This window comes from Carya illinoinensis, chromosome 8, assembly GCF_018687715.1.
Source record: "Carya illinoinensis cultivar Pawnee chromosome 8, C.illinoinensisPawnee_v1, whole genome shotgun sequence".
NCBI classification, from domain to species: domain Eukaryota; kingdom Viridiplantae; phylum Streptophyta; class Magnoliopsida; order Fagales; family Juglandaceae; genus Carya; species Carya illinoinensis.
In genome coordinates this window covers 23,637,436-23,658,419 of record NC_056759.1, presented here as the reverse complement: position 1 = coordinate 23,658,419, position 20,984 = coordinate 23,637,436, and the positions used below count along the sequence as shown (strand labels likewise).

The window sequence follows — 20,984 nt, the reverse complement described above, 5'->3', positions numbered from 1 at the left end:
TATTTTTGTTGCAATTCCTTCCAACTTCAAAACTCATGCTTAAACCAAAATTTTGCAACAAACATCTTCCAATCCTAAGTTCAAAACCATACTTAAAACATCCATTTAGAAAAAGCTAATAATCAACACCAAACTTTTTTGTAAAAAGATCCAAGCACTTGAATCACAAGTTTTGACATTAAATCAAAACATCTCCAAGAGTTTCAAAAAATCAAATCTTACTTCTAACATATTCATAATATCATCCTAACATCAACCATGCTTTAAATCATCAAACCAAAGTCACCAAAATCACAAAATAACATTTGGAGTTTTTGGTTTTACACTTAATCCAAAAACAGAAACTTTTTCCTCAACTAGTTTTGATAAATATCTTGATCTATGACTTATAAATATATGATCTTCAAACCAAACCATCACATGGTTTAAAAAGATGTCCTAAAACATATATAAGCTTCTAATTCAAGATCACATGGTTAGAAATTAACCAAAACATAAATTTAGCCAAGAATATCCACACTTTGGCTTGTTTGAATATCTCTTTGCATAAAATTTCATATCTTTGAAACTAACATCAAATATCTTCAAAATAATAATATAACATGTATATAAGATACTTAGGATCCTCCAATAAAATTATTAAAGTCATTAGAATAGGTTTAGACCACCAAAGAGTTAAACTTTCTCAAAACAGAAACTGTTTTTCTTCTTCCAGTTTCTAAGTTTCTAAATCTAAGTAAATCTTTCATCAAAACCTTTAATCATGCAAAAATCCTCAACCAATAGTCACATATACATGTTAACAATACTCCATAAAAATTTCGGACCAATATCTATCCATTAGTTTGGTCAAAAACTCCAAACTATAACATATTCTCCAGTTTATCTCCCAGAATGACCTTTCTATAGTTTATACAATATTTGACTGACCAAATGATTTTCAAATGGGGCAAATAAGATATCCATGTAAACTAGACTCAAAAAGGAACAACTTATATGAAGGAGACTTTATGATAAAATACTTACAACAGCTTCGAAATGGGCGTGCAAAAGACCTCCTAAAAGCTGTCCGAGAGAGAGTGTTTGATAATCTTTTATTGGAATGTGTAATTAGATAATTTCGTGGGGAGAGGTGGCTGGAGATAATTATGGATGAGATATGGAAGAGATGAGGCTGGAGTTGAGAGTTGAGTGTAGTTTTCTCCTACCCAAAATATCTATAAAAGATTATCTCATAATATTTTATCTAATAATATCTATAAAAATCAACTCAAAATATTTTTACCCAATAATATTCATGAAAATTACCTCAAGATATTTCTTTTTATCCAATAATATCTACAGTTTTAAACATACGTTTTGACCGAAAATATGAAAAAATGTTATTGCGCCATAAGACTTTAAATAACCCTCCGAGTCTAATGGCACAAACCATAATACATTTTGACACTTCTAACTATCTCCAATAATCAAAAACACACTTCTGATACCATAGTAAACAATAACACTAACTATGTAATTAGACAAAAACCTATATGATTAATGGATTCGTGAAAACTTATGGGGTTTTCACGAGATTCTTAAAGTTAACAGAAATTTCACAATTGAATTTCTAGCGGGCTGTTACATAAAGTGTCAGGAGAAAAGGACGGGAAAGGAAGGGAAAAAGCTGAAAGGAAAGAAATAGGTTAGATACACAAAGATGACCATGCTTCATTACTGCAAACGGCATGCAGAAAGGGATTAGATAAAAAGCAATTGGCTAGACAATAAAAGGGCTTCTTATTCGACTTCGGCTTCTTCTTCAACCTCTCGAAGGGGGGAGCTCTAGTGAGAACATCTTCTCTAGTAAATATAATCAATATCTTCATTGTACAGTGAGAAATAAGAAGTCACGAGAGACTGTAAAACAAGTATATTATAGTGAATTCCCCTCCCCAAATGCCCTGTGGACATATGCAATATATTGAATCACGTAAATCTATGTGTTTATCTTTCTTTATTTTCTCTATATTTATTTTCCTTTTACTGCCATAGATGTACATATTGACATCATATAGCCGCACTAGATCACTGTCGGGGACTCCAGATCACACTGATCGAAGTTTGAATTGCCATAGTAGGCCAGGAATGACTATTTCTCCCCTTCTAGTCTCTTGTGCAATTTTTTACACATCAACATTTTAGTTATCAAAAAATAAAAATTGTCATTCTCCAATCAATATTGTTGGTCACACAATATTCCATTATGAGTTTTTCATATATATATTTTTTTATTAGCACATGAAATCCATGCACGTCTTGCTCCCAAAATGTGCGCCCTTCGATCATGTTATATGCAGTAACTACGAAGGAGATATTCATAGAAAGCAATAATCCCTCAACCGATGGAATAATAGGGCGGTATGTTTGTTGGCCCGGACTGAAAAATTTGATTGGACCGAATGGTTTCAGTTGGTTTGGATCAAATCGATAAGGATATTGGTCAGTTTCGAGGCAAACAATTTTAGAAGATGTGCAACCAAAGTTAAATAGTTGATATTTAAAATTGAAAAATTTTGGACTTTTATGTATAGTTGGACTAAAAATATAAATTAGAAAATATTTTTGGACTTTTTGTATGTTTGGTCTATTTTGCACTGGCTTGGACTAATAGATAATGGTCTGATTTGATCTACAAGGGTATCGGTCTGGTCTAGGTCCAAAAAAAAGATGGACCAAAATTTTTGATCCGTCAAAAAATAATCTCATAGGCCAATCGGACCAGATCGATTACACTTCTAATAATTAACATTTAGTAATGCTACTTACCATTCTTTTTATTATCATCCTTTCATTACCTTTGACTATAGATTATTTATTATATTTTATTTATTAACAAATTATTTAATGCCACATGAAAGATATTAAAATTAAAAAAATGATAAATATAAATTTTCTTCTTAATTATTAAAAAAACTTTTAATTATTTTACTTAATACAACCAACGTATGTGTTTGAGGCCCTATTTGGATAGTGAAAGTGTTTCATCTCATCTTAACATTACAATTTTTTTAAATTTTTACACAAAATATAATAAACAATTCTACTTTTTCAAATCTCTAAACAATAATAATATTAAAAATAATATTTTAATAATATTTTATTCAACTTTCAACTTTAATGTAAAATTATCTCATCTTATCTTATTTTTCAAACCGTACTTGAGTCAATAAAGTGAGGGCCCACACATGAGAGGTGCATTTTTCAGATAAGTACTGTTATGTGAAAAATGACAATGAAAGTGTTTGATAGTAAGTTGAGATGAAATTAGTTGAATTAAAAATTAAATAAAATATTATTTAATATTATTTTTTAATATTATTATTATTTTAAAATTTAAAAAAGTTGAATTATTTATTGTACTTTATGTAGAAATTTGAAAATTTATAATAATTAGATAAATAAATAATTTGAAATTAAATGAGTTAAAAAGTTTTTTGTATCAAAACCTCACCTATATAACTAGTTTATTACTCTATTTAAAATGAAGAGTAGTTAAATAAAATCGAGATTATCTTTAAATGAAGGGTTATAATTACATTGATTGATTTAAAATATTGTAAGCTAATTATAAAATAGTTGAAGATATATTATTATTTTTACTATATTTATAAAAGAATTATATAAAATAATATTATAAATTTATGTAATATATTAAACCAATTTTATAATAAAAATAATTTTATATTTTAGACATTAAATTATATGAATTTATATAAGATTATTTGACATAAGAGGAGCATTAATCGGTTTAGATGATAAGTTGAGTTGAGTTAAAATAAATTGAAAGTTTAAAGTTAAATAAAATATTATTAGAATATTATTTTTTAATATTATTATTATTTCAAGATTTGAAAAAGTTGAATTATTTATTACATCTTGTATTGAATGATTGAAAAAGTTGAAAAAATTATAATAATTAAATGAGATAAGTTGGATTGAATTGAACTTAACCTAATAACCAAACGTTGCCTAATAATAAGTGGTAGTTATCACTACTTATATGATATGTTTTTTATTTTTAAAAGTTTTATAGGTATTTTAAAAAAATATATATAATATTATTAAAAAAATATTTACTTAATTATTAAATAAAATAATAATAATAATAAACAACTAACAGGATCCCTCAACTACATATACCAGCGGGCTGAAGGCATTTCCCTTTGAGGTAATCTTTGATGACCAGAGTAATTTACTTTCCTTTTCAGATATCGGGAAGAGCGCGTGCGTCGAGCAAACATCAGACGCTGGGAATCTCTTTTAAAATCATGTCACCATCTCTCGATGTCTGTGTCCATCTCTCAGACAACAGAGCAGTCACGTGATGATGGACGGGTGAGAAAATTTCTCGAGAAAAAATAAAAATTCTTGAATATATTTACCATAAAGTGTCACCGGTGGTGGATATAAAATGATTTAAAACATGTTTAAAATTTAAAATAAATCGAGGTATTTAAGTTTTTAGAAATCTTATAATCACGTGCCATTTCAGGGATTAGATCTTATATAATTATTTTCAACATATTTATTTATAATTAATATATGATATTTACTATTATCAATTAATTATATGAATTTCAATTAATATTATTCTATTTGCATACTTAGGTTGGTTCGGAAGTTGAGTTGAGTTCAATTCTTTATGAATAGTTATAAATTGATATGATAGAATAAATTATATGAGATTCATCTAAGTTAAATTTAGATGTGTTTGATATATTAAGATGGGTTTAAAAATATTTATGAGAAACTAAAAAAAATTATAGGTCTCACGTATAAAGAGACGTTGAGTGAAAAAAAATATGGGTCACATATATAAAGATGTTTTGAGTTGAGATGAGTTTCATAATTTAAAAATTATGTATTTATATATTAGACTTATTTTAAAATTAGATTGAACTGAATCTTAACTCAGTCTAACAGCCAAACGAGCCCTAAGAGCTCTATTGGATTTGGAGAGAATTTAATTTCATCTCATTATCATAATTTTTCTAAATATTTACACAAAAATATAATAAATAATTCAACTTTTTAAAATTTTAATTGAATATTTTTCAAATTTTAAAATTATAATAATATTAAAAAATAATATTTTATTCAATTTTTAAATTTTATTTAAAATCATTTCATCTCTAAATTCATATAAGAACTATTTTTTACTGCAATAACTTGATTCAAATGTTTAGAACGAAAATTGTGAAAATCCAACTTTCTTAATTAAAAATAATTTTAATTATAAAAACAACTCATGTCTTTTTTTAAAAATTTATTTGTTGACCCATCAAATACGATATTGATATTCAATCACTAGTTAATTTCTTTTAAATAATATATATAAATATAAGAATTATATAAAAATTATTTTTTATTGATAAATTATTTTTTAAATAAATACATAGAATTTATATATTTTAAGATTATATAATAAATATTATTAGAGTTGCAAGCTGCACAATGTTACTTTTTAAAAATGTCACATTATAAAATAATGAGAGTATAATTAAAAAAAATGATGAATAATTTCTCTTAAAAATAATATTGACACAATAATTACACAATTTTTATATAATTATTTTAAATATTACTTATTTCATTTTTGGAAGAGCGGTGGTACTCTCAAACTGGGAGCTCCAGCTGGGACTCCCCCCGCTAGTAGTTTTGGGATTTTTTTTATTTTTTATTTTTTTATATGTATTTTTTAATATATTTAAATATTTTAAAAAAATACAAAATTTATAATATTATTAAAAAAATATTTATTTAGTTATTAAGTAAAAATTAATAATAATAAAAAAAATCATATTGGTAACTTCCAGCTGTACAAACCATTTGGAAACACTAGCATTTTCCTTTATGGAATATTTTAGGACAGGTGAGTATAGAGCTGTACCCGTTTCACATGATATTTTACTGGAAGTAGCTCGGTGCCTCTGTCGACTGTTACTGCAAAGTGTGTACTCTCCCTGTCTCTCTCTCTCTCGTCTGTCTCTTCGTGGGTGGTGCCATCGTAGGAGAAGAGGGTAGGAACTAGAAATCCAGACGTAAAAGATTAAAATACAAAAATATAAGGAAAAGAAAGCGAAGGCATCTATCCTCTCTTGCAGGGAGTGATTGTTGTATCGGCTTTGTGGTTCTGCTTAGAGAGAGAGAGAGACAGAGAGTGTGAAAAATGCAGCAGCACCTGATGCCCATGACGGCAGCTTATCACCCGAGCAACGTCACCACTGATCACATTCAACAGGTTCTTTCTCCTCCCTCCCAGCTCTGCCTCTCGACCCTTTCTCTTCCCTTCCCATTTGGCTTATGCAGTTTATTTGTTATCTTGTTATGTCGAATCTTTTCATTTGGGTTTATCCCAAAAGCTTCTTGGGCTTTTGTGCTGTTTGGGTTTTGTTCAGTTTAATTCTTTGATGGAGTTTTTTCATTTTTTCCTTTTAATATACTCGTTGTATTGTTGCATTTATGGTCCCTCATCCTCTGCATGAGCTGGTTTCTTTTGGTACCACTTGAGGATACTTGGTCTTTTGCTTGCTCCTTATGGCATTCCAGTTATTATTATTGGAAGTCCAAGGCTTATATGTAAATGGGTCTTCTGGTTTACTAACGCTTTTCTTTTTTGGTTTGTGACTGGGTTCAGGTTTGGTGCTTCTTTCATAACCTCTCTCTTTCTTATATTATTAAAAAAAACTTTGCAATCTAGTATTGAGACAGATAGTAGTAGCCTTTGATATTACATTGTCTTATTGTCCATTTTGCCTTAGAAAGAGTCGGATCTATAAATTTTATTTTGCGGGGCCCTTTTAATAATTGTATTGAGTACATTCTATGTAGGATTTAATATCGATATCTTACCGTGATCTCAGTATCTCATGCTTCCTCCTTTTGCTTTTAGCGTAGTTTAATAGTTATAGTTAGAATGTCTGTGAATGATACGGTGTCTTTTCTGCCTGTGGTCCACTTTTTCTTTTTCTTTTTTTCAAATTTTCGAGGATCTTCTCTTCTATTTTTGTACCTTTAAAGGATCCTTGGCACTATACAAATCACTTCAAAATGTTATTCTCACATATTCAATATCTTTCATTCACATATGATTCGGTTAGTCAATCGTGTTAAATATGTAGTGCCTAATATAAAGATTTGACCTAGTTAAGCATTATGAACCCGTTCATTTATTAGCTTGGATAATGTTCATAGCTAAATAGCGTTTTGACATCCCTCAGTGTATTCAAAATTACTAACACGAGATAAAAATTAGGAGAACCAATAATGGGTGTGCTCAGGAGAAAGATGGCCTGACCCAATTCACTAATGCCTGTTCGGGGAAACTAATTAATCTAGCTGGCTGATTATGGGTGAAATCTGCAGCGGAAACAATGATCTGTTTTAAATAATTAGTAAAATCTTGCTTAAAATGGATCTTTTGGCATATCTCCCTTAACTTGCATTTGATCCTACTGGATTTTATGCACTTGTCTTATACCAAGTCTACTGATCTCCTTAATGTCCCTTCTATCTTAGGTAATAAGCATTTTTCAGTCACTTCTAATTGATTTGGTCAATAGGGACTTTTAGGTGTGAAAATCATGTAGTTGTTGCTTGCTAAGCCATACGTGGAGTGATTCCTGACAATTAAAGCAAGACGCCTAGGTGGATTGACTCATCAAGTTCCACCGGGTTTGCTCAATTGGTAAGGTCCTTGTTCTTGGTGGCATGCTCCCCCCAGGTCTAGGTTCGAACCCTCTCAGGTGCAAAAAATTTTTAGAGGCCCTTGGACTTGAGGAATTTCCTCTTAAATTACCCGAGGGTGCATTTGCAAGAAACTTCTTGCTGAGAGCTTGTACACACCCGGGATTGGTCGGGACTTTGTTTCTGGACACCTAGTGCCAATAAAAGAAAAGTGCCCATTGAAATAGGATCCGCACAAGGAGAGTGGCAGCAACCAGCTCTTTCGTAACCAAATTGTGGATAGAAACTTCCAAGTTTCATTATCCCTATGGTGTAGGTCCTTGGATAGAAATCCTAAAGGAAGTTGGCTGAGCTTCTTAAGAAGGGATATTGATATCAATCTGGAAGTCAGGAAGATTTAAAATATTATTTCTGAAATGATCTTTTCGACCAGTGACATCCTTTTGCAGAGGGTTTTTTTGAATTTGTCTCTCCTTGCTTGTGATAAGGATCTAAAAATACTTTAAAAAGAAAAAAGAGGTAAGGATTCTCAAAGGCATATTAGATAAACTGGATGTCTATATGGTTCTGTGTCATATGGGTTATTTTGGGTTTTCATTTGGAAATACCCTTTTCCGGATAGTTTATAATCAGAATGCGTTGGTGGCAGATTTTATGGACAGTTCTAATGGTTCCCTACCATGGAATGTTTGTTTTCATTGATATGCCCAGGATTGCAAAGTGGGCACTATTTCCGAACTTTTCAGGTTGTTGGATGCTGCGAGCATTGGTAGTGGTGAGATGGATAAGTATTTTTGGGTTCACAGTCGGAACAACAAGTTCACAAACCGATCTTTGTATGAGGTTCTGTTAGGTCAAATCCATCATCATTTTCCTTGGAAGTGCATTTGGGGGAGTAAGATGCCTTCCAAGGTTGCTTTCCTTGGTTGGACAGCTTTCCCACAAGAAGTTTCTGACTGTGGACAATCTGAGAAAGTGCAGGCTTGTTGTTATGGATTGGTGCTATATTTGTTAAAAAATGTGGTGAAGTTGTGGAACATCTATTATTTCATTGTGAGATGGCAAGGGTTTTATGGGATGAGGTTTTTAACGAGATTCAAATTGAATGGGCGATGCCAAGGAGGGTGATGGATCTTCTTGCTTGTTGGAGAGGTCTTCAAGGCAATCCCCAAATTGTTGCAGTGTGGAAAATGACTCCTCTATGTCTCGTGAGGTGTGTTTGACTTGCAAGGAACAGCGAGTTCTGAACACTGGAAACGTTCTTTGGAAGAACTTAGATGTTTCTTTTTCCATCTCTTTGGCCTCTGTAATTGTTTTCAATGGAAGTTTAGTAAGTTTTAATTGTGCAGGGATAAAGTAGGTATACCTTGATTGTTTGATTTTAGTTTGCTTAATAGAGCTCCAATATAAGAGATCAGCAGCTCCATCAAGCAATTAGATTGGGAAACTGCTATGATGATTAATTAGTTGTGTATTGTAACTTGGTCAGTTTGAAAGTTTACAATGTGGAAGTTTGGACTGCTGATCAAAGCAAATTCTTAAACAACACCTGAGCAATGAAAGATAGAATACTCTTCATACGGTAATTTTAGGGTGGTAAGTGATATTGGGAAAATGGTTATGATTTACATAGATATTATAATTTATAATGGCAGTACATGAGCTCTGAAGAGCACAAATGGAAAGTAAACTCATTCAATTATGGATTTTCAACCACTTTATGCTTTCCAATAACAAATTCTGTAATGGGTGGTCCCTATGAAGAAGAAATAGACAGAGCATTGGCTGCAAAAATGGTCTTTCTAAATTTGCATACTTTTTTTAGGTCATCTTTTTAAAGTATGTATGCACAATTAATTTCCCCAGCAGAAGTAAAAGTGATGAGTTCACTTTTATTGTTGGCTATTTGCTATATACTGATGGTTAATTCTAGCATTGTATTGGTTAACGGTTCCTTACTTCATTGTTTATGAATGCAGTATCTGGATGAGAACAAATCTCTTATTCTGAAGATTGTCGAGAGCCAGAATTCAGGAAAAATTAGCGAGTGTGCAGAGTAAGCAGTTGTAATTTTGACTTTCCAATTTAATGGATCATGGCATTGCTTTGTTTTCTTAGCATGTAACTAACCCACCTAATAACCAAGAATTTTGTCCTCCGATTAATGTCTCTCGTGATTTCCCTCTTCAGTAAGTTTGTGCTTCTATGTACTTATCAAAAAAAAAAAAGTTTGTGCTTCTATGCAATGAAGTCCAAAGCTGGAGAAGTTTATATCACTCCTGCATCATCATAACTTAATGAAAAATATTACTCACTTAATTAGAAAATACCCTAGTCTTGGTAAAGTAATCTGACATCTAATTCCTCTTCTGATTAGATGTTTGTGATCTTAAAATAATGAATGAATTAAAAATAATCCTTTAAAAAGTCCAGTGGATGTAAAACTGTCGCATCAAGAGTCTCTTCTGTCTATAATTAGGCGTGATTTGGGCCTGCTAGAAAGTTGTTCATGTTCATCCTTGCTTTAGTATTCGCATCCAATGCGCTGAACCTATATATTTTTGAACTGATGGGAGGATTGATAAGTTCTTTATCTATTTTGCAGGAACCAAGCAAGGCTGCAGCGAAACCTTATGTACCTGGCTGCAATTGCAGATTCTCAACCCCAACCCCCTAACATGCACGGTCAGGTACAATTATAATTTCTATATCTAACTTGTGTACTCTGTTCTCTTACCATACATGCTACTTATTTGAGCATTCCTCTTTCTTTTGTTTTCCTTTTCAAACTTGAAAGTTGACCCGGGCTTATATCTTTCATTTGAAAGAAATAATGCTTATATCTGTCAGTTCTCTTACCAAACATGCTAGATTTGCTTCTATAGCTATTTCACCACAAGTATGGTATTTTTTGGGGGGCACACACCAAGTAAACCGATGCAGTTTAAGGGAAAGTATATATACATTTTTTGAAAAGTCTGGCTAACTTATGATATTTACCAATGTCTGTAACTAATGATTATAAAATTCAAACAAATTCAAATTTACCTAAAATGAAAAATAACTAGATATAATAAAATATTAAATACTTTTACTAGAGATAGATGAATTCTTGACTTATAAAAGAAAAAAAGAGAGATGAATGCTTAATCTGTAAGATATAATTTGTTAAATTGTGTCTTATTTCTCCATTTCCTACATGGTACATGTTGACTCCATACTTCTGCTGACAAGATTCATAGGCAAAAACACACATGCAAAGTTGTCTAAGTCCAAATGTAGTGTCTTACAAAAAAAATGTCTAAATGTAGTGAGTCTTGTCATTTGACATTTAGACGTTGCACGCATTTGAGGTGGCCATGAACTTATGGAATGAATTCTTTGATAGAATAGGGATAGCTTGGGTGATGTCGAGAAGGGTAATTGATTTCCTAGCAATTTGAAGAGGCTTGCCTGGTAACTCGCATATTCAAGCCATATGGAAGATGGTACCCATTCGCCTATGGTGGTGTCTTTGGAGGGAGAGGAACGATAGTAGTTTTGAAGATCGCAAGCAGTCAATGGACGAACTTAGAGTTTTCTATTTTAACACTTTACTCCATTTGTTGATTGTTTAGACTTCAATAGTCTGAATAATCATGAATTCCTTGTATCCCTAGCCAATCATGCCTAGGTGTTATTACTCTTGTATATGCCCCGTGTACCTGGGTTATGCCTATTTCTCCTTAATAAAATTGTTATGTACTGATAAATAAATAAAAAAGACATTGCACCCATTCAAGAAGATACTGTCATGCACCACAAATTGATCTCATAAACCTAGGAAGGTAAATGGACTTGAATACCTAGAATTGGAACTTAAGAGGTTATAATTGAATGCACATTACGTATGGTTAAGTTTTGAGACAAAGTTGAATAGTTTGAGTTTATGAAATAAAATGATGTATATTTTACAAAATTGTTGTTGGCATTTGAAGTATCCTAGTTTCAATTGAACAACAGGTTCAAGAGGAGCAAGAAACAGAGTTTCACTAGAAACACACTTGGGTCATGTCAGGATGTGGATGTAAAGTTGTTCCATAGAACAATGTTTGAAGTATATTTTATAGATTGTTAAGACATGTATTTTTATATTATTTTTTATGGGACTATGGAGAATGGAGCACCAGTCATCCCTCATGAAATTTCCTCAGGCTACAAGGCAATGTTCACTAAGATGCAGCAGGGTTAAAAATGGCAAGATTAATTTATCACATTTGAAAGTCTTTCGAGTCCATGTATGAATGCAGTGCTAAAAAATCTTGATAGATTGTGACATTTAAAGTGTGTTCAAATTTTGCTTGAGCCAAATGGTTCTCAGACCATTTTCCTTGAAAAGAAGGGACAGCCAGTTGGCTAGGCAACTGAAGTAGGTTCTTAATACCTCTTACTGAAATATTTCAGGTAATCAAGTGGAGTTGGGATTCTCATTACTGAATTTATATAGGAATTCTTGTGGATTGAATAGTCCCTTCGGTGCTATTTATTTTTTTTGTATTGAACTGCATATTTGTGGCTCAAAAAGCATGGAGTGATTCATAAACTATATTTAATACATGCATGTCAATGTCCTACAGTTTTCTTCCGGTGGAATTATGCAGCCAGGAGCACAGTACATGCACCATCAACAGGCTCAACAGATGACACCACAGTCGCTCATGGCAGCACGCTCCTCCATGTACGGCCAACAGCCATTTTCAGCGCTGCAACAGCAGCAAGCCTTGCACAGCCAGCTTGGTATGAGCTCTAGTGGAAGTGCAGGACTTCACATGCTGCAAAATGATGCTAATCATGCCGGAGGTAATGGGGCGCTTGGGCTTGGAGGGTTTCCTGATTTTGGCCGTGGATCCAGTGGAGAAGGCTTGCAGGGTGGTAGTAGGGGGATTGCTGGTGGAGGTAAGCAAGATATTGGGAATGCTGGGTCTGCCGAAGGACGAGGGGGTAGCTCTGCGAGCCGCGATGTTGATGGAGGTGATACTCTTTACTTAAAAGCTGCTGATGATGGGAATTGAGGGGCAAGAATGATGGATTCAGACGATGGTCAGCATCTAAACAGAGGAGATAGGTGAGGAATATGAATTTAGGATAAATGAAGAAAATTACTTTAGTACCTTGTCATTTTAAGTGGCATTAGTGAGGATTTACCTTCAAACCTTTGCCTTGATGTTTTTCAGTGATGAGAATGGTGTATGCTATGGTAGTGTATTGTGTAAATTTGGTAGGTCATATTTTGAATTTAGACGTTTGTCACTTTGATTGTGCTCTTTTGTTTAGTTATGGATGCATTATTGTGGTATCATTATATGCTATTTTAGTAAAATGAAACTTCATAGATGAATTCCTAGTAAGTATGAATATTAGATATATTCTCTGCTCTACTTTCCTGGTAGGTACGGATATTAGATATTTTCTACCCTAGTTTTTTTTTTTTCTATTTTTTTTTTTTAAAGGAAGTGGTAAGTTGATATTTCCATTGGTCGATCTTATTTGGGCTGTAATTTTATCTGGATGTGTGTATGGAACAAGTGCCAATTAGCTTGCTCCTTCACCCAAAAAAAAGCCAGTTTCTTTGAGAAGAGGGTTTATATATATATATGTGTGTGTGTGTGTGTGTGTATATATATATATATTGGCACCTAGGGGTGTAAATCGGTCCAGTCTGGGAGGTGATGATCAATTTTTTTTGGACCGGACTGAACATCCATAGGAATCGGACTGGATTGGATCGTAGCTATCGGTCTGGTGTTCATTTATTTATATATAAATTAATAAAAAAATTTACTTAAATTACTAAATTAAATTTAAGTAAATTATTAATGTACGTTATGTAACTAACTCATTAAAAAATAATTTTATATGGTTAATGATAATAAATTTAATGAAAATTATATTATTAACTTATATAATTATTATATAAAAATAATATATTAAACTATTAAAAGTATTTTAAAAATATATAGAAGATCGGTCCGGTCTGGTTTGGTCTAAAATTTATAGACTCTGAGATCGAATATAATGGTTATTGTTCACAATTTATGGGATTGAGATTGACTGGTCTAAAGTTCAATTTGGTTGGATTTTTCGATCCAGACCGACCGACTTACACCCATATTGGCACCTATTCGAGAAAATTCTTAAAAAGAGATTTTTGTTCAACTTAAGCCAAGGTGAAGATATAACAGAGCTAGTATTATTGTAAATTGCTTCATTTTGGTAGGTTTCGCTAGGTTTTTGCATTCATGAACTCGCTCATGGAAGTCTAATTCAATTTTGACAAACACTTGGTTTATAAAAAGAATTATAAGAAGTTTATTTACATATTAATATGTTTTGATATGATACGTCAGATTCAAAAATTTTTTATCGTAAAGTAAATTTAACTAATCATATTAGACATTGTGCATTTGTAAACTTCTGTTTTAATTCATTCTCTGGACCTTAAAAATCTCTTAACTTTGATTTTCCATTTAAAAAGTCAATATCCAATTTTTGCTTGTGTAATTAGTGACTCAGCATGTTTATTTTATTGACTAGAGGCATGCATATCTACAATTCTTTTAGCATGATTTGTACATAAACCACAATACAAGAGTTCAACACAGTCAACAGATGCTAGAGTTCAGAAACAGCCATAATCATGTTAAGCATGTAACTTGAGTTGGGTCATTGACGCAAAATGGATGAAAGGGAGGTATCTAATGATCTTGTGTCCTTCAAAGTCAAGGAGCAAGATTCATCGAGTGAATTTGTGCGCCCAAATATCTGGGCTGCAAGATGTTTTGCAGATGAATAATGTTAAATGTAGTTTTAGAATACGCAAATTTTATGTATTCTTTTAAAAAAAAAAGTGAAATCCATCATTAAAAAATGATATTTTTCATGCTGATTTCATATTTATCTATTTTTTTAAAAGAGTACGCGAGACTTACTCTAAAATTGTAAATATAATCTCTTTACATATGGACCAATTGAACACTTAAAAAACAAAAATGATTGATATATAGGAAATTTGGTAAAATACAAAAGACAGGGTGTTAATACTGTTCATCTCATTTTCTTTCCTCCATACGTAGTTGCTCATGTATATATCATGGTTCCTAGAAACATTTTGGTGGATTTCTCCTATTATGGAAGAGAGCCAATCAACGATGACGTCTTAATGCTTTAGTTGCCTTCCAAAACTAATTATTTTTGCGGAAAGGAAATTGAGAGTCCCTGTTCTTGTTTAAGGGGAGTTGAATCATATCCTTCGCTTTCATCGAGGTTGCTTCGATGATTAAGAGCCATGATTTAACAAGGCCAACGTCTCGAGGGTAGAAGGGTTGGATGATTTTCTCCAATCCGTATAGTGTTTATGAGTTTGTTAAATAATATATAGGAGTGATAATATGTGATACGATTTGTGAACTTAATATAAATATAACATGAAATTAGTAGGTTTGAATTTAATATAAACTGGTTCAGTTAAAAATGGATTGATTCGTTAAAACATAATTAATAAATGGGTTAATAATGAGTCAGCCCACTTAATCCGAAATTAACCTTCAATAATCCGTTTAAATTTTATTTCAAAATTATATTTTTATTATTGTGGTATTGTAACATTGATATTTCTCAATATGCTTGTATTTTTATTATTAAAATTGTAATTGTGGACCAAAGCTCATATTTATTATTATTGGATTTAAAATATTGATTTTATTATAGATTAAAATTTGAAAAATATAGATATTATTTTGTTATTAGATAATTTTATTGTTTTTTTAAATATTGGGGCCACTAAGAGCATTGGAAATGGTCTAGCCAAAGCCAAATAGAAAATTTGCCTAAAATCACATGTTTTGACTAAATGCATTGGCATTGAAGATATAACCCACGTTGAATTATCCATATATTAGCTAAAATTAAAAATTGCATTATTTTACAATTAAATCAACCATATGATGATTAATACTTTAACTTTTAATTAAATTATTACTTCTTAACTATTTTTTTAACCTAATTATCCAACCAAGGGCGTCAAACGAGATCAAAGAATCCAAATTTGCATGAAGAAAGAAGGGAAGGGGCAGGAACAGAGAGCTAGAGAGAGAACGTAATGGGTCCTGCTACTGATATCGATAAATTGTACCAATAACTAGACCAATGAAGGCAATTTTTTTTTTTCTTTTTCTTTACATATTTTTTCAACATTTTAAAATATGTTTAAAAAAAAAAAAAAAACACAAGTGTTGGTCAAATTGGGGGTACAATTTATTAGCCCCCAGCATTTTTCGAATGTAATTATTTTGATCTCAGCAAAATGAAGCTGAAAGAGTGCGTGGGAAAATGGTATTGCAAATTATGATTTTTGCATAATAAAATATTGCTTTGATATGTGAACAGTCCTTCGCCAACTATTGCTTTACTGTATATAACAGTCACATACAAAGGACTTTAGCTAGTCCAATGCAAGTAACTTAACAAAATATTATCCATATCTTTTGCTTTATTGGCATTTGACTAAGTCAATATCAATGCTTTAATAAATATAGATTTTAAATTTTATATAAAATTATGGTAATTAAGTTAAATGAGTTATGTGGCTTATTTCAATCCATTTGAAATAGGTTAAATAAGTTGTGTCGTGTAGGGGTGAGCATGGACAAAGTTGGAGTCAGGTTCTCCTAAATCTACCTTTGACTCTGATTTTTGTCGAATTTCAAATCTGAACTCTGACTCAGACTTCGACTTTTTGAAACGGAGTCGAATTTAGGCCTTTTATTTAGTTTTATATTTAGTCCATTTTTAAAAAAGAAAATTTTTTGAGCTTTTAGATTTTAGTCTTTTTAAAATTTAAAAACTAAAACTAAATCATTCACTGCTAATTTATTTCTATACTAATTATCTAACTTATTTTTATATTAGACTTATATTATAGTGTCTAATTACATCTTATCATACTATATTATTACATATTATTTTTAGTATCTAATTACATGTTTTTATAATATATTATTACATGTTATTATATTATACTAGTGTCTAACTTATTTATAACTTGTTTTTACACTAGACTTATTTATAGTGTCTAATTACATGTTATTATACTTTAGTAAATTAATATTATGTCACCTAAGCAAAAACTTTATTCCATCCGACCAATCAAATTGTACCAAAACAAAGAGAATTTATACCATAGTAAAACCCTATATGGTTGAAATCCAACTGAGAACTCAAAAGCATCATTAAAACCGAAATGCCAAACGGTTTTATCCAAATTCTAAAGTTGACCTCAAAATCCTAACTAAATTGGTTTCTAGTATTGAGTTTAATCGCTTTATTAAATTACTTCCACATGTTATTAATCTTTCAAATTTATGTTAGAACATCATTATCCAATCTTTTTAACTTTAGATATTTGATTGGACCAAGATAAATTAGATTTGAGCTTGATGGCAACCCAAAACCTCTTAAAACTCTAAATTAAGGCCTATTTGATTTAGACCCATTAAGGCCCAAGTATTTTTGGCCTCATTAGTATTGCTTTTCGGCTCAATTTTTGCACCCTCACATGGCTGACCAGATCTTTCAAAAATGGGTCTAGAAGGTTATAGAAGGGATAAGCTAAAGGAGCCAGCTCACTCTTTCAACTCAATACTCCACCATGAGGAAATATTTTGAGATAGATTTGTCCACTTTTTTGGGTTATCAAGAGCAGCACTCAAGCTCACTCACAACCTTCTCTTCATCCCTCACTTATCTAAGAAGTCGTCCAGCTCATTTCACAATCATCCCATCTCTTGTTCCCCAATTCCTTAGAAAGAAAGCCAAAGACTCTCTCAGACAGCTTTTAAAAGTTCTTTTGAATGCCAAATTTGAAATTTTTGTAAGTATTTTCTCACAAAATTTCCTTCATAAAAGTTATTCCTTTTTTAATCTAGTTACTTTAATATCTTATTTGTTCTATTTGAAAATAATTTGGTTAGTAAAATGTTGTTTAAACCCTAGAAAGGTCATTCTAGGTGATAAACTAGAAAGTATGTTATATTTTGGAGTTTTTAATCAAGCTAATGGATAGATCTTGGTCCAAAAGTTTTATGGAGAATTGTTAACATGTGTATATGATTATTGGTTGAGTATTTTTTGCATGATTAAATGTTTTGATTAAAGATTTTCTTAAATTTAGAAACTTAGAAACTGGAAGAGAAAAAACAGTTTTTGTTTTGAGAAAGTTTAAATCTTTGGTGGTTTAAACTTATTTCAATGGTTTTGATAATTTTCTTGGAGGATTATAAGCCTCTTATATACATGTTATAATATTATTGTGAAAATATTTGATTTTAGTTTCAAATATATAATATTTTATACAAAAAGATATTCGGATAGGCCAAAGTGTGGATGTTCTTGGTTAAATTTATGTTTGGTTGATTTGTAATCATGTGATCTTGAATTAGAAGTTTAGATCTGTTTTAGGACACCTTTTTAAATCATATGATATTTTGGTTTGAAGATCATATCTTTACAAGTCATGGATCAAAAGGTTGATCAAAATAAATTAGAAACAAAAATAAAGGAAAAAGCCTATGCAAGTTTTGGCCCCTATAGAGTTTTTATGGTTTTGTTTATTATTAAATTTCTTTTATTTGATATTTGAGTTTAGGACAAAAATTATATGAGGAATGTAAATTTTGGTATTTTTGGAGTTAAGATGCAAAATCTTTAAGTTATGGATAAAATAATCATTTTTCCACATGTAGAGTGTAAAATGGTAATTTTGATCCAATTTCATATTTTTCCATATTTCTAATTGTTAGAGATTAATTTCTAATTTTTAAAAATCACTATTTTTAGTTCCTCGTGATCACACTTGAAATTGCTTAGAAAATGCGAAAATCCATGTAAGTTACTTTTAACTTATTAGCAGTTTACTTGTATGGATGATAAGTAAAGGAACTACAGTGTATGTATGTATATTATCATCTATGTCATGTCATGTCATGCCAAGTTATCACATATTTGTCTGTTGCACATAATTAATTCTATCGTGAGTTATTCATCTATTACACAAGATATGCTGTCATGTATTGCTATACATGATTACAAGTATATCTTGTTAACTATGTCATCTATTAAATATATGTAAACTCATCTACTATTTACTGTTGCAAGTATGTCATGTTAAATATGTTGTTCGTTACATATTTATGTCATGTTACGAAATGTTTCAATTTCAAATTAGTCATGTCTTTCGAATTATGTTCAAGTCATGTTATGTTACATCAAGGCTTCTGTCCTTTTATATTCCAGTCACATTTCATCTCGAGTACAGTTTGTATATTTCGAGAATAGTCAAATCAAGTTAATCATGTCAATCACGACCCTAAGTATTAGGATGTGGTAATATCCTAATGAAACTACTTTGTTCACGCTGGAGTGTTTAAATATGTGTGAAATTTCCTGAGTTGACGAAATACTGTCAATGGGTGGCAAGCGGGGGCCTAACTAGTTGGTCATCGAAGCGCGCTAGGCATTAACGCCGATGAAGCCATATTTCATTTCAACAATTCATGGGGCCACAACAACTGTGGAGCATGAAACATGAGGTCACAGTAATTGTGGCGTATACACTACGTGAGACACAACAATTATGACACGTAAACTACATAGGACCACACTGACTGTCGAATATGTATTAATTTACTCACAGCTGGTCCAGATACCTGTATTGTGATGCAGTAATCGATAAAGACACATGGCTCTAGGGGACCCATGTAACACCTGAGAAGTTGAGTTTAATCAATTAAAGAAATAAGATTCTAAGTTCATGTTAAGTTAAGTTTTAGATCAAATTCATGTTAAGTTATGTTTCAGATCAAGTTTATATTAAGTCAAATTTCATATCAAATTCGTGTTAAGTAAAGTTTCAGTTTAAGTCCAGTTCAATTTAAGTAAGTCAAATTCAGTTCATGTTTCAATTTAAGTTATGTTAGTTATGCTATATTGTATGTCAAGTTATGCTATGTTGCTTATGAATTGGATTATGTATTTATGCTTTTACTATCATGCATGCATCATCAATCTGTGTGGAGGTTTTCTGTTAACTTGCTAAGATTTGATTATTGTGGTAGTCCCAACTATCATTCCTCCCAAATGGTAGATCTTGTTACAGGACCTAAAGGAGAATCGAGATTTGACCAATTGGACATAGTCGACTGAGCGACAGTGCAACGTGAATGTTAATATAGTAGTTAACTTAAAATACTACTTTTACTATGGAGTTGCATCTACTGTATTCTTTGGATCATAATCATTTTGGATTAGTATTGTAATCTTAGTTATTCAATATGTCTTTATGTATGAAGTATGTTTTAAGCATTTGAGATATTTTCAGTTTGGTGCATAGTATTGTTAAAGAAAAAACTTATCTGCTGCGAATATTGCATAATGTTAGATGCATGTTAGTAGACTTATAGCAATATTAGTGCCTAACTTATTTCTATACTTGATTTTGCATGGCAGCAATACTATGATGTTTACATATACTAAACTATTATTAGTTATTTATATTATAGTATAAGTATATTATTTTATAATAATTAGCTCATACTAGTATATTATTAAATTTAACTATATAAGTTCTAGTTCTATAACTATATAACTATACTAATATATATGAAAAAATATATAATTATATATTTTTATAACATATGTACAATACCGGAGTCAGATTCAAAGTCAGAGTCAGATTTAGAGGACAAAATCTAAGTTGAAGACAGAGCATAGAGTCGGAATAGGATCGGATCGAAGTTGGAGTCGGAGTCGGAGTCGGTCTAACAACACCTCCAACTCCGATTTCTAAATTTTTGCTCAGTCCTAGTGTCGTGTCGATTTTAAGTTTATGAAAATAACTAATTGAAAAAATTATTGTTCAAAGAAATATTGGGAGGACAATTGGGTTATTATAAAATTTTGAGACAAAAATAATTATTTTGTAATTTGTATAATAAATTAAGGGGATAAATGTATTTTCATTTTGGTGTGAAGGGGAAGCGGGTGTGCCCACCACCCCTCAAATGATTAAATACCCGTTAGTTGTCTCAACATCCTGTACAACCATAACCAAGTATATTTAGGATTTGTTTGGACACTTCGGTTTTATTAGATATTCTCAACATTTTTCATAATTTATTTTCTAAACATCACTTAAATATAAAAATACTTTTCAATTTAAA

At 31.2% G+C, this 20,984-nt stretch overlaps 1 protein-coding gene across 1 annotated transcript; it reads left to right on the top strand.

The window, feature by feature from the left end:
* Positions 1 to 5,946: 5,946 nt before the first annotated feature.
* Positions 5,947 to 13,108, top strand: LOC122274201 (GRF1-interacting factor 1-like). Its single transcript, XM_043083208.1, has 4 exons — positions 5,947 to 6,286; positions 9,711 to 9,787; positions 10,337 to 10,421; positions 12,348 to 13,108. The coding sequence occupies exons 1-4, from the start codon at positions 6,215 to 6,217 to the stop codon at positions 12,780 to 12,782; spliced, it is 669 nt and encodes a 222-aa protein (XP_042939142.1). The 5' UTR covers positions 5,947 to 6,214; the 3' UTR covers positions 12,783 to 13,108.
* The last annotated feature ends 7,876 nt before the right edge of the window (positions 13,109 to 20,984 follow it).